Below are 12,944 nucleotides of genomic sequence, written 5' to 3' on the forward strand. Positions count from 1 at the left end.
CTGTGCTTACCGGGGGGCTAGAGAGACCGGACAGGCACCGTGTTATGCAGTGGTGCGCACGGTGTCTCCAGTGCGGGTGCATAGCCCGGTGCGGTATATTCCAGCTCCGCGTGTCTGCCGGGCTAGATTGAGCGTCGAGCCTAATGCCATGAAACCGGCTCTACGCAGCTGGTCCCCAGTGCGTCTCCTTGGGCCGGCTTACATGGCACCAGCCTTGCGCTCGGTGTCTCCGGTTCGCCTGCATAGCCCAGTGCGGGCTATTCCACCTCGCCGCACTGGCAGGGCGACCGTGAGCATTCAACCAGGTAAGGTTGGGCAGGCTCGGTGCTCAAGAGCTCCAGTGCGCCTGCACGGTCCGGTTTTTCCAGTACCACCTCCACACCCCAGCCCTCCGGTAGCAGCTCCCCGCACCAGGCTTCCTGTGCGTGTCCTCGGCCCAGTACCACCAGTGCCAGCACCACGCATCAGGCCTACAGTGCGCCTCGCCTGTTCAGCGCTGCCAGAGCCTTCCTCCTCTCCAGCGCTGTCGGAGTCTCCCGCCTGTTTAGCGCTGTTAGAGCCTTCCATCTCTACAGCGCTGCCGGAGTCTCCCGCCTGTTCAGAACTGCCAGTCTGCATAGAGCTGCCAGTCTGCATAGAGCTGCCAGTCTGCAAGGAGCTGCCAGTCTGCAAGGAGCTGCCAGTCTGCAAGGAGCTGCCAGTCTGCATAGAGCTGCCAGTCTGCATAGAGCTGCCAGTCTGCAAGGAGCTGCCAGTCTGCAAGGAGCCGCCAGAGCTGCCAGTCTGCAGGATGCCGCCAAAGCTGCCAGTCTGCAAGGAGCCGCCAGAGCTGCCAGTCTGCAAGGAGCCGCCAGAGCTGCCAGTCTGCAAGGAGCCGCCAGGGCCGCCAGTCAGCATGGAGCCGCCAGGGCCGCCAGTCAGCATGGAGCCGCCAGGGCCGCCAGTCAGCATGGAGCAGCCAGGGCCGCCAGTCAGCATGGAGCAGCCAGGGCCGCCAGTCAGCATGGAGCAGCCAGTCAGCATGGAGCAGCCGGAGCAGCCAGTCAGCATGGAGCAGCCAGAGCAGCCAGTCAGCATGGAGCAGCCAGAGCTGCCAGTCAGCATGGAGCAGCCAGTCAGCATGGAGCAGCCAGAGCTGCCAGTCAGCATGGAGCAGCCAGTCAGCATGGAGCAGCCAGTCAGCATGGAGCAGCCAGTCGACCAGACTCTTCCAGATCTGCCAGTCGACCAGACTCTTCCAGATCTGCCAGTCGACCAGACTCTTCCAGATCTGCCAGTCGACCAGACTCTTCCAGATCTGCCAGTCGACCAGACTCTTCCAGATCTGCCAGTCGACCAGACTCTTCCAGATCTGCCAGTCGACCAGACTCTTCCAGATCTGCCAGTCGACCAGACTCTTCCAGATCTGCCAGTCGACCAGACTCTTCCAGATCTGCCAGTCGACCAGACTCTTCCAGATCTGCCAGTCGACCAGACTCTTCCAGATCTGCCAGTCGACCAGACTCTGCCAGATCTGCCAGTCGACCAGACTCTGCCAGATCTGCCAGTCGACCAGACTCTGCCAGATCTGCCAGTCGACCAGACTCTGCCAGATCTGCCAGTCGACCAGGATCTGCCAGATCTGCCAGTCGACCAGGATCTGCCAGATCTGCCAGTCGGCCAGGATCTGCCAGTCAGCCAGGATCTGCCAGAACCGCCAGTCAGCCAGGTTCTGCCAGAACCGCCAGCCGGCCAGGTTCTGCTGGATCCAACTACCTGCCTGGGCTTCCTCTCAGTGCTGAGCTTCCTCTCAGTGCTGAGCTTCCTCTCAGTGCTGAGCTACCCATCAGTCCCGAGCTACCTCTGTCCCGAGCTGTCCCTCTGTCCCGAGCGGTCATTAAGGAGGGTAACCTATCTAGGGACGCTAAGGAGGTGGACTAAAACGATTATGGAGTGGGGTCCACGTCCAGCGCCAGAGCCGCCACCGCGGACAGATGCCCACCCAGACCCTCCCCTATAGGTTCAGGTTTTGCGGCCGGAGTCCGCACCTTGGGGGGGGGGGGTACTGTCACACCCTGACCATAGTTTACTTTGTATATTTCTATGTTGTGGTTGGTCAGGGTGTGATCTGAGTGGGCATTCTATGTTACATGTCTAGTTTGTCTAGTTCTATGTTCGGCCTGATATGGTTCTCAATCAGAGGCAGGTGTTCGTCATTGTCTCTGATTGGGAACCATATTTAGGTAGCCTGGGTTTCACTGTGTGTTTGTGGGTGATTGTTCCTGTCTATGTGTTTTTCACCAGATAGGCTGTTTAGGTTTTCGTTACGTTCTTCACGTTCTTTATTTTGTAGTGTTTGCATTGATTCGTGTTTTACGTTTGTTCATTAAAACATGGATCGCAATCTACACGCTGCATTTTGGTCCGACTCTCCTTCTCACCAAGAAAACCGTTACACTTATATTAAGCTGCAGTGAAATAATGATTGACACGAGAGCACATTTTCAGTAGTTTTATTGAAAAATGCCTCTTCTGTTTCAGAAATAAATAAGAAAATAAGGCTGTGGAATTCACAATTTGAAGTTAAAACATGAAGCAGCAATACCATATTCATAGTCTTGCACACAAATTCCAACTGCATTCGATATTAATAAAACAACAATGATAACAACTATATTCTGATTAAAAAAACATACTAAATATACACCACAGACATGCAACCTTTGGTAAAATCAGCTGTGATTTGATATAAGAAAACTGATAAACATTTAGTCTAAAGATACAAAATGGAAGCCATGTTAAACTGCAGTACTGAAGATGAAAACTTTAGGTAGATGGTGAACAGATGGCCATCTTTCAAGTGAAAAACAGAGCAAAAGTATAAAATAGGAATAAAACATAATTTGATAATCAGACATTTTGAATGAATCGTGATTGGAAAGTGTTTTTCATTGGATGCCCAACACTGTGTGAACAAACATTTGCATTGTCCAACACTGCAATTCGATGAACACTTAATGCAGATATGTTACAAGCAAAAGATACAATAGGAAAAAACAGCAAGCTCACAGATTGTCATGGAAAAATGTATAGGATTTTGTTTTTGTTTCTGAATTCACATATGATTTAAGGTACTTCCAAAAATAGATGAGGTATCAAACCTCTTTTTAGTGAAATGTGCATAGCCCTTAATGACACCATATGTGAACAAAACAAAAACAAACACAAGAAGAACAAAAAATAACCTATTTTATGACGCTATCCTTTTGGATTCCTTTCTTGATAGTGACCTCTCTCAACGCTCGTTTTGTGAGTCATCTTCTTCTTCAGGTGTTGGGACTACGTAGGTTTCAGGCTCAGGTGAATATGGCTCTGGTTGGAAATAGTGTTTTATGCCGATTGAACATGAGTGTAATTTGCAGAGTATGTCTCAACATGCACAAACTGTTGTGTTACAGTATGTTTTATTTTCAGGCTTGGACATGCAGTATACTGGTGAAATGACACAATTGAGTGGGCGTGGCCATATTCAGATAGGTTGTGATTTTGAAGGGCACTGATAGAAAGGGTTTGTAAACAATTCAGTGCATTTTCTAAATCTGTGTGATGTTAGCATTTCAATGTTAGTCCAGCTTGAGTGGTTGTGGTTGGGTTCAGTCATTTAACAGAATCATCATTGCCATTTTCTGCAGCTCATTCATTTACAAAATATCAAAAATCAAGTCATTCTAGCACCAGCCTAATCATACATTTTGTGATGTTATTCCTCATAACATAACAGAGGTAACCAGCTGGTAGTGGTAGAATATCCATTAATACTACAGCAAAATAAAGAAATGAGAACCAGAAAAATGTATGAAGGACGATTCTTAGAATGCTCTTACTGTGTACGTAGAGAGAAACACTACCTCCAGGAGAACATGGTAGAATATGAGCCTGAGCAGTCGGTGTGTGTGTGTGTAGGCTACAGAAACATCACTTGTGGGGACGTGGTACAATATGAGCCTGAGCAGTCGGTGTGTGTGTGTGTAGGCTACAGAAACATCACTTGTGGGGACGTGGTACAATATGAGCCTGAGCAGTCGGTGTGTGTGTGTGTAGGCTACAGAAACATCACTTGTGTGGACATGGTAGAAAAAGAGGCATTCATGTTGGCATTCAGCAAGCAGCAGGTTACAAGGCAAAAGTGTAACTACAGGTGTTAAAACTACATTTTGTGGATGTGATTCAAACATCATTTAGTTTATTTACAGATAACACCTCAAGAGTAACAATATTCATATTGTTGAAGTTGTTGATTCTCTCTGTTACAAAATACAACCTGGTTAGTGTTTTTGTTTGTTTTTGTTTGTTTGTTTGTTTGTTTGTGTATGGTCCTCCACCCGATAGGTTTCTCTGTTCGTTCTTTGGCTTCAAGATGCAAACAGACCACTACGTTGTTGCCATCACCGATGCTTGTTTGTTCTAGTTGCTCTACAATGTTGTTAGTACCAGTCCACGTTGTTGTTCTTGTCTTTCTCAACATAGTTTGTTAATGTTATCCTTTGGTGGTTATCCTCAAACAGCTCTAGAGCGCGTGAGCAAGTATCTCAGTAAGAGGAATTTTTTTCAGGAATTCAAAGTGAAAGCAGCACAGGCGATTTAGAAAGTTTACTATGGTGAACCTGAAATAAGGTCAAACAGGGTGTTAGTCTTCAGTTGGTATGGGAATATTTACTTTCTCTCCTAATGTTAACAAATCAATTATCACAATTTATATATAGTCGTTTCTGGAATATATCCATTTGTCATCAGTCTGTACTGTACTTATATTACGTAGCAACTATGAAGCAACTATGTAGTAACTATGAAGCAACTATGAAGCAACTATGAAGCAACTATGAAGCATCTATGTAGTAACTATGTAGTAACTATGTAGTAACTACTCATGCTTGTAACTCATGTTTCATGCTGCGGCTTCATGCAATCATTGAGGATGTCATGCCATCTACTTTTCCAGTTTACATACCTCGGTATCCTTGTCCATTGTAAGGAATGCCGACACACTGGGAAGAGTCACAGTAGCCAGGAGTGCCAGGTTGGCCCCTAATACCTGCGAACCCTTGGCGCCCAGGAGGACCGCGGGGCCCGGTGGAGCCTGCGGGGCCTGGAGGGCCGGTCCGTGTCTCGCCTGCTGGGCCTGAAAGAAAGAAAATCACAACCAACCAATCAGAACCCATGTCGTCACCCTGTGACATCAGTGGGAACTATAAGAGTAGTAACTGTTTCTGCCACAACAGCTTGGAACATTCAATTTAAAAAAAGGACAAACTGAAGAACCTGGATTTCTTCGTTGAACCTTTTTCCTTCCTCTGTTTCGTCTAGACGTTTATAAAAGCCTAAGCTTGGAATTTTCACCTTAACTCCTTCAGCCTTTCATTCATGCTCCTCCAAGTCCTTTAAACATGTGTTGTGAATGAGGCCACAAGAAGACCTCAGCATGTCCATCTGATTAGCCCATGAACAATCACTCACCATCAGCTAGCTTCCCCAGTAATCTGGGAAATTCCTTTTCCCCCGATTCAAGACCACTTTCCACAAGTCTTGACCTTGTAGACCTTAAGTAAATTGCATGTTTTTTTTCCAAGCTCCTCTTGTTGAAGATCAGGCTTCTGGAAGCCCAGTGCTTTATAGTTAAACGTGCTGTATGGAAGTGGAAGACTGAATGGCTGTATTAGCTACACCTGTATTGTTACTCTACAGCCCCTGGCAGGATGAGCTCATGTTATTGTTGGATGTCTTGGTAGGCAGTTTGTCTGGAATCTAATGATTCTGCATTACAGGGTTAAACCAAAGGGAATCCTTGGTTTCAGTACACAAACGGTGACCTCTGTCAGCACACTGGGCCTATCAGTAACAGTGTGTAATGACTGTGGTACTGCTCAAGCCATTTGAACGGATTCTGAAATCAACTCAGGTGACTATATCCAGACAGTTTGATGTCATGTATCCGTTTGGTACAGATAAGTCGCACACATAAACCTCTCTCACTCTTTTGGTTTTCACATTTGCAACTGTAACTGCTTTCCCATTGCTTTCACTCTGAACGGGCAGTTTTCGAACCATGAGATGTCATAGAGTTCGGATGGGTCCTATCTTCAGGTGCGGTAATTAATGTTTACCCCAGTGTGAACGGAGAATTTATTTCAACATCTGTGCATACGAGCACCTCACACACAAAGGCAACATAAATCCCCTAGAATGCAGTGTTTAACTGGAAAAACACTGGACAGCAGCGTTGATAATTTATTAAGCACAGCTGGCCCAGCACAGCTTCAGGCAACACCTCTGAGCTGATCTGTAGCCTGTAGTTACTGCAAGGCACATTTTAACTGGGAGGAATGGTTCAATTCACAGTGACACACTCAGCTTACAATGAGAGATGTGGTGAGAAATGACTCCCATTACTGTAGCTAAAGTAAAGTAATGATTGACTTCCCCAGATTCAAACAAAAGAATATGATGCCATGAGAATCACGTGGAGAGATTAAGTTTGCTGAATGAGCACCCTCATGGAAGGAGATGGGTGTTGCTATTGAGACTCAGATACAATGCTATACAGGACAAAGGAGGAATGGATAGTTGTGGACCTGGAGCGGAAATGTTGTGAAACTAACCAGGTGGTCCTCTTTGTCCTCTCTGTCCGACTCCTGGTGTTCCTTGATCACCTTTCTCTCCTGCCGGGCCTGAGAAACAAACAACCAGAATCACTGACAGCAGACAAAGACAAGGACACACTCAAAGAGAAAAGCCTAATGAAACCATTATGACCACACAGGAAGTTAAATATTAATAAAGCTTGCAGGGGGAAAAATAGATGGACATTTCCCAAGCCACTGAAAACAGTCTGAGACAGGCCTACGGAAAGACACACAGAAATACAGACAGAACTACTGAGACAAATGGAATATGTTGTGAAGATGAGACTTTGGAAAAGTCCCTGAAGGCTTCATTCCATTGCTAAGACAGTAGTAAGACAAAATGGCTCGTCTATGGAAAAATGTCCAGTCTTTGTTCCAACTGTGATATGATTGATTATCTTCTGATTCCACACAGCAAGACACTCTAGTTAGGCCTACTGATATTGAACAGCTCGGTCAGCGGTGGAGGGCTGTGTGTCTGCTGGTTTAGTTTTTTCCTTTGATATTTCCTTAGTTATTTCCCTTCAATGTGTGTCCACTTAAGACCTAGACAACCAGGTGAGGAGTTCCTAACTACAAGGGAGGAGCAAAAACCAGCAGGCACACAGCCTTCCAGAAATGGAGTTTGACCCTCCTGAGCTAGACCTCTTGACAAAAAAAATGTACTAGTCAACATATAGACCTATCGACAAACAGCTTTATTAGTCAACGTAGAGACCTATTGACAAACAGCTTTATTAGTCAACATAGGGGAATTCTTGGGCTCCTGACACAAATGGGCATGCGGGACAACGTACCTCTCTCTCCTTGTGGGCCAGGTTGTCCAGGACTTCCTGGGAATCCGTTCCTGCCTGTCTGTCCGGGCTCTCCACGGGGACCCTGGTTACCGCTGGGCCCTGGGGATCCAGGGGGACCTGGGTTGTTGCTGCTACGGTAACCGCTGGGAATCTGGTTCAGCATTGAATTGACTCGACTCATTTGTCCTAAAAGTCGACATTGAAAAGGTAACAGACATTTAATGAAATGCAGACTCTGTTAGGATTTGATTTCAGACATTTAATGAAATGCAGACTCTGTTACGACTTTGATTTCACTGTAGTGGCAGAACTCCTTCTGAATGTAGTGCTAAAAAAAGTCCCACTCACCGCTAACTATCTGCTCGCACACTTGTCTGGCTATGGATCGCATCATGTTCTGAGGAGCAAAGTCACCCTAGAAGCAAATAAGGAATAAGGCTTGGTGATGAATATACATGACTTACTGAGATTAACTGAGGTTAACAATTTGAAGATAGACCCTTGGGGATGTTACTCACTCTCTCTCCTCTGTCCCCTTTCATACCATTGGCTCCCTGAATTAACAGAAGAATACAAGGCCCTGACATTTCACTGTATGATGCAATAATTTTGCATTTCTGTGGTTTGCATAACATGGAGAACTGGATTATGAAATTTGGTATAATTTGATATATGCTTACCGAAACACCTCTGTCACCAGACTTTCCTGGTTTTCCTGAAGCACCAGGCATTCCAGGAGATCCGGGAGGTCCCTGAACAGTGACAAGCACAAAATCACCACTCTGATACATGTATTACACCATGCACTTTAAGGGAACACAATGGACAGTTAAAAAATGTATGTACTGTGTGTATGTTTTAAAAATGTTTTTACTGGCAGATAAAATCAATCAGTCAATACAGTAACAAACAAAGGAACCAATCAGATACGGTGACACAAACAAAGGAAACCAATCAGATACAGCAACACAAATAAAGGAACCAATCAGATACAGTGACGCAAACAAAACAACCAATCAGATACAGTGACACAAACAAAACAACCAATCAGATTACATTCAAGAGACTTGTGGTCTGTCTTTACTACAGTTTAGGAGAGTATGAGCTTGACAGTGACATGATATACAGTACATAGATTCCTTTCTCTCTCTGACTGCATTTTGTCTGAACATACCATTGGTCCTGTTGGGCCTCTGGATCCAGCCTGCCCCTCCTTTCCTTGGGGTCCCTGCATTTGCAACACACAGACAATAGAGTTAAACAAGTTATTGAGATGACAGGATCAAGCACATTAAACCCTAGGCCTAGACATTGTGTGATCATTAGACAATGGCCTATAGACTCACCCTAGGTCCAGCAGGTCCAATTGGGCCGATGGTCCCAGCTACCCCAGGTGGACCCTGGGGGAAAAAGACAGAAACATAACCCACTTCAGAGCTGGATATGTTTTCCCCGTCACAGCCCACATTGACCAATGTCAGGGTTTTTGACCAACCAACTCAAACCAGTTTGTTTCACCACCAGTTTTCCGTGTGTCAGACAGTAAATCTCCCTTTTATTTCTCGTTTGCTCAAAAACCCTGCTCACTTTTTTATTGTCAATCCTCTCTGGCCTTTGATGCTTTGGCATTAGATTTACAGAGAACATAATATATTCCAGATCCATTTTATTGGCCATTATAAAACAGGGCTGCGTACTCTGCAAGTCATTAAATGCATATTGCCACAGCATCTGTTCTAGCATGGTCACCTGCAAACACTACCCACAATCACTTTGGGGATGGGTTTACCAAGGCTTTTAACTTGGAATCAATAATTATCTTACACTGGGTAATTAATTCTCCAGTGTCTTGTGGCATAAACACAGCTGCATTAATTCCGAACAGAGGTTTACTTTATTTTATTTTATATGGGAAGGGTGGGGGCTTGTTTCCTAAATCAGAATGAACTCAGCATAGAAATACTCTGAGTTTTCTAGGAGACATCTTTCAGTCACAAAAGGGGCTTCTCTTTTCTTTTCTTGAATCTATAAATAAAAGAAGTGGGCCATTTCTAGAAGTACAAAGACGCCATTTTATGTATGAGTACTGGAGCTTCTATTTATTTGTGGTGCTGTCGGTCTAATGAAGACCATCTCAAAGGATCTCTAAAATACAGACGTCTGAGGACACATGGAAGTGCATTGTTGTCGTGTAAAAAGTCACAAGCTAAGCCTGGAAATCATTGAATGTTGTCAATGTTGATTAAATAGAAGAGCCAGCTTCGTTATGTAAGCAGAAGGTCATTTACCATGATGTTCTGTGTAGCTATGCCATCTATCATAGACGGTTGGTACGTTACAAAATATAGGCTCCAGGAAACCGGATTTTTCATTCATACATTTTTTTATCACCTCATCAGCTTTCTATGCACCATAGTACAGCAACTGACACAAGAAGGGAGGCACTGCAGTACAACAACTGACACAAGGAGGGAGGCACTGCAGTACCACAACTGACACAAGGAGGGAGGAACTGCAGTACAACAACTGACACAAGGAGGGAGGCACTGCAGTACAACCACTGACACAAGGAAGAAGGCCTAATGTGGACGGCCTGACTAGAACGACCTTTGTTTAACAGAAATGGTTGATCAGGCTGAATGGTTTTCCACTCACTTAACAGAGAATAAATCCAAATTGGGGAATCGCAACCTGTTGTTAGTTACTGTCTCTTTGTGAGTCCTCTTCATAAGAAATATTGTCTATGGCTTGCCACATGGAGAGAGGCCAGAGTAGTAGCATATCTGTGAATTATCCCTGGTTTCCTGTTCTAAAACACAGCCGGGGCCGCGGGCCAAAGCAGCACTCACTTTCTGTCCAGGTAGCCCAGAATCACCAGCTTCTCCTTTTGGTCCTTGTCGGCCCTGAAACAGTGAAGGGAGAAACCCATTCACACTCAGTGGATCACATAATTTAAAACATCTGTCAATCTGTCTTTGTGTAACCCAAGATAAACACACTGTGATGAGAGTTGTGTGCGAGATGTGTGGAAGTATATTGGTGATGTCCAAACAGGCCATGGGTTAATGAGACATTTCTCTTGAGTCTGGGTGTGTTTCAGAGAAGGAAATCCCAGTGGTGATTTATGCACAGGCTGGTTTAAAGGCCCCAGATATCACGTTTAGCCCCAGACATGGAGGAATGCAGGCTCTACAGGCCCTTGCCACAATTACTCCAGCTTGTAAATTCCTTACATAATAAATGGCCAAAATGATCCCTATTTGGTGTGTGAAGTCATCATGGGATTTACGTTTAACCGTTGTAAACGAGCTGTGTGTGGCAGTGGCTGGGGAGAGGGGAGTGTGTGTAGGCGTGTGGAGTGTTCAACTCACAGCTTCTCCTGGAATAGACAGCCCACTGCGTCCTTGAGGGCCGGGGAGACCCATAGGTCCTGGCAAGCCTGTATCTCCACGCGGTCCAATTGGACCCTATCAGAGAAACAAAGACAAGAGATAAGAATCTATTAGACCTGGAAAGTATGTTAATATTGAGATCTCCAGACTAAAAGTAGTAGTGCAGTCAAATGCTACTGTTGCAATGTGTGGAAGAAGGCACCAGAAACCGTGGAATGCATGCACTGTCAAACAGAGCCTCCCTCAGTTTCGAGAAGACAAACACATTGCCAATAAGTGAATTCAGATGTTTTTCTTCCACATCCAAGCCATGATACTGCAAACAGTTTAAAGGATACTCCAATATTCTACATTCTCCAAACTGTGTCAACGACCTTGACCACTTTATGACTGACGTCAGTTATGACTTTAAAATGTAACCCTGCAGCCCTAAAGAGATACTCTGAGAGGTGAGGTTAGGTACTTACAGCCGGACCAGTCTCCCCTCTTTCCCCCCGGGGACCTTTGCTCCCAGGTGCGCCCTGGGGAAGGAAGAGCATTAGTCAAGTTAACACTGTGAGGGATAGGAGTGTCTAGAAGCCCAGAGCGACATCTGTCAGGATGCTGTCAGGATGGATGCTCTCTCCCTGGGGGCTCCGTAGTCATAACATGCAGACTACTGTAGTTTCCTTCTGGTTTGCCCTTTTAAAAACAAATAAAGGCCAAATTGTACAGTCAGTCCTGCATAATGAATATGTTTCAGAGTGAAACTGTACAGTCATAACATTTATAGGAACGTGTCAAAAAAGATAATTTTCCATCGGCAGATCAAGGAATTCACTAGAACCCCCTGGCCTGCAGCAGAGAGAGGGAAGGAGTGTGAGTCCGAAGAAGCACCCTATTGGCTACAGAGTGCACCATTATTTTATCAGAGCCAAGGTAATAGGGTGCCGTTTGAGATGCAGCTGTAGAGGATGTCTTACCACTGCCCCCTGTGGTCCCTGGAGTCCTGTGCTCTCTGAGGTGCATGTGCAGGCTTTGGGGAGGGACGGGCACTTGGACTCCTCTCTCTGATAGGGTAAGGAAACAGACAGGCACAGGAGTTGGCCAAAAACACAGACCCAGTTCTCTGTGAGTCTGCAGAGATGCTGATTAAGCTGCAGGTAATCCACTCAGCCAGTCTCATGTACACAGAATTACAGACTTCATGACTGTAAGTTTCTCTGGGTAAGAGCATCTGCTAAATGACTGAATGGAAACATAATGTAAACAGAGGCAGGCTCAGGAGGTTACAGGATAATATGGCTTATTTGGAATGATTAGATGGTATTAGTACCAGTAGTACGGTACATGTAAAGACTATACAACAGATGAAGTACATGCTCTCTAGTTGACAGCTAATATTTCACTAGAACAGCTTAATCAGACAGCTGTGTTGCATGCAATGATCCTATGGCAATGGACATCATGAGCTTCCAGCAAGCCAATTGTTGAAAAGCCCTACCCCCTACCCAAAAGCCCTACCCCCTACCCAAAAGCCCTACCCCCTACCCAAAAGCCCTACCCCCTACCCAAAAGCCCTACCCCCTACCCAAAAGCCCTACACACATGTTTTTACATTCTGGGTGTCCAACCAACAGTGATCGTGAGGCTCTTGAAACAAAAGCTGCTTTTACTTGTTGAAACAGAGGCGGGTTCCTGGATAACTCTGGTGGGACTAAAGTGAGAAAGTCGAGGTCGAACAGGGGCTATGAGGCATAGGACCCAGGGTCAAAACACCAGAGCCTGCGGTATTTTTTTTTATTTTTACCTTTATTTAACCAGGCAAGTCAGTTAAGAACAAATTCTTATTTTCAATGACGGCCTGGGAACAGTGGGTTAACTGCCTGTTCAGGGGCAGAACGACAGATTTGTACCTTGTCAGCTCGGGGGTTTGAACTCGCAACCTTCCGGTTACTAGTCCAACGCTCTAACCACTAGGCTACCCTGTGGTACAGTACATTAAAAGGATCACGTGAAACGTGTAACAAGAGTTGTTATTGACAATGTCTTCATAGCTTGGCACTGTTTGTTGTTTAATGTGCGTATTGTTGAAGGTCGTTCATAGTTGTGATGCC

General features: G+C 45.5%; 1 protein-coding gene across 7 annotated transcripts in view; it reads right to left on the reverse strand.

Moving 5' to 3' along the window:
• Window positions 1-2,476: 2,476 nt before the first annotated feature.
• Window positions 2,477-12,944, reverse strand: part of LOC139415024 (collagen alpha-1(XII) chain-like) — a 105,193-nt gene continuing 94,725 nt past the window's right edge. For 4 of the 7 annotated variants that reach the window (XM_071162766.1, XM_071162768.1, XM_071162765.1 and 1 more), the window contains 13 exons: window positions 11,811-11,897; window positions 11,316-11,369; window positions 10,828-10,923; window positions 10,306-10,359; window positions 8,803-8,856; window positions 8,631-8,684; window positions 8,137-8,208; window positions 7,975-8,010; window positions 7,805-7,871; window positions 7,457-7,642; window positions 6,636-6,704; window positions 4,988-5,158; window positions 3,037-3,351 (listed from right to left, as the gene is read on the reverse strand). In XM_071162766.1, coding sequence (XP_071018867.1) covers window positions 3,275-3,351; window positions 4,988-5,158; window positions 6,636-6,704; window positions 7,457-7,642; window positions 7,805-7,871; window positions 7,975-8,010; window positions 8,137-8,208; window positions 8,631-8,684; window positions 8,803-8,856; window positions 10,306-10,359; window positions 10,828-10,923; window positions 11,316-11,369; window positions 11,811-11,897 — 1,077 coding nt within the window. In that variant the 3' untranslated portion in view covers window positions 3,037-3,274. Of the gene's footprint in view, window positions 4,644-4,987; window positions 5,159-6,635; window positions 6,705-7,456; window positions 7,643-7,804; window positions 7,872-7,974; window positions 8,011-8,136; window positions 8,209-8,630; window positions 8,685-8,802; window positions 8,857-10,305; window positions 10,360-10,827; window positions 10,924-11,315; window positions 11,370-11,810; window positions 11,898-12,944 lie in introns of all 7 variants that reach the window. The other 3 variants (XM_071162770.1, XM_071162769.1, XM_071162767.1) reach the window with 1 other exon arrangement.

Source organism: Oncorhynchus clarkii, chromosome 8 (assembly GCF_045791955.1).
Source record: "Oncorhynchus clarkii lewisi isolate Uvic-CL-2024 chromosome 8, UVic_Ocla_1.0, whole genome shotgun sequence".
Taxonomy (NCBI): Eukaryota; Metazoa; Chordata; class Actinopteri; order Salmoniformes; family Salmonidae; genus Oncorhynchus; species Oncorhynchus clarkii.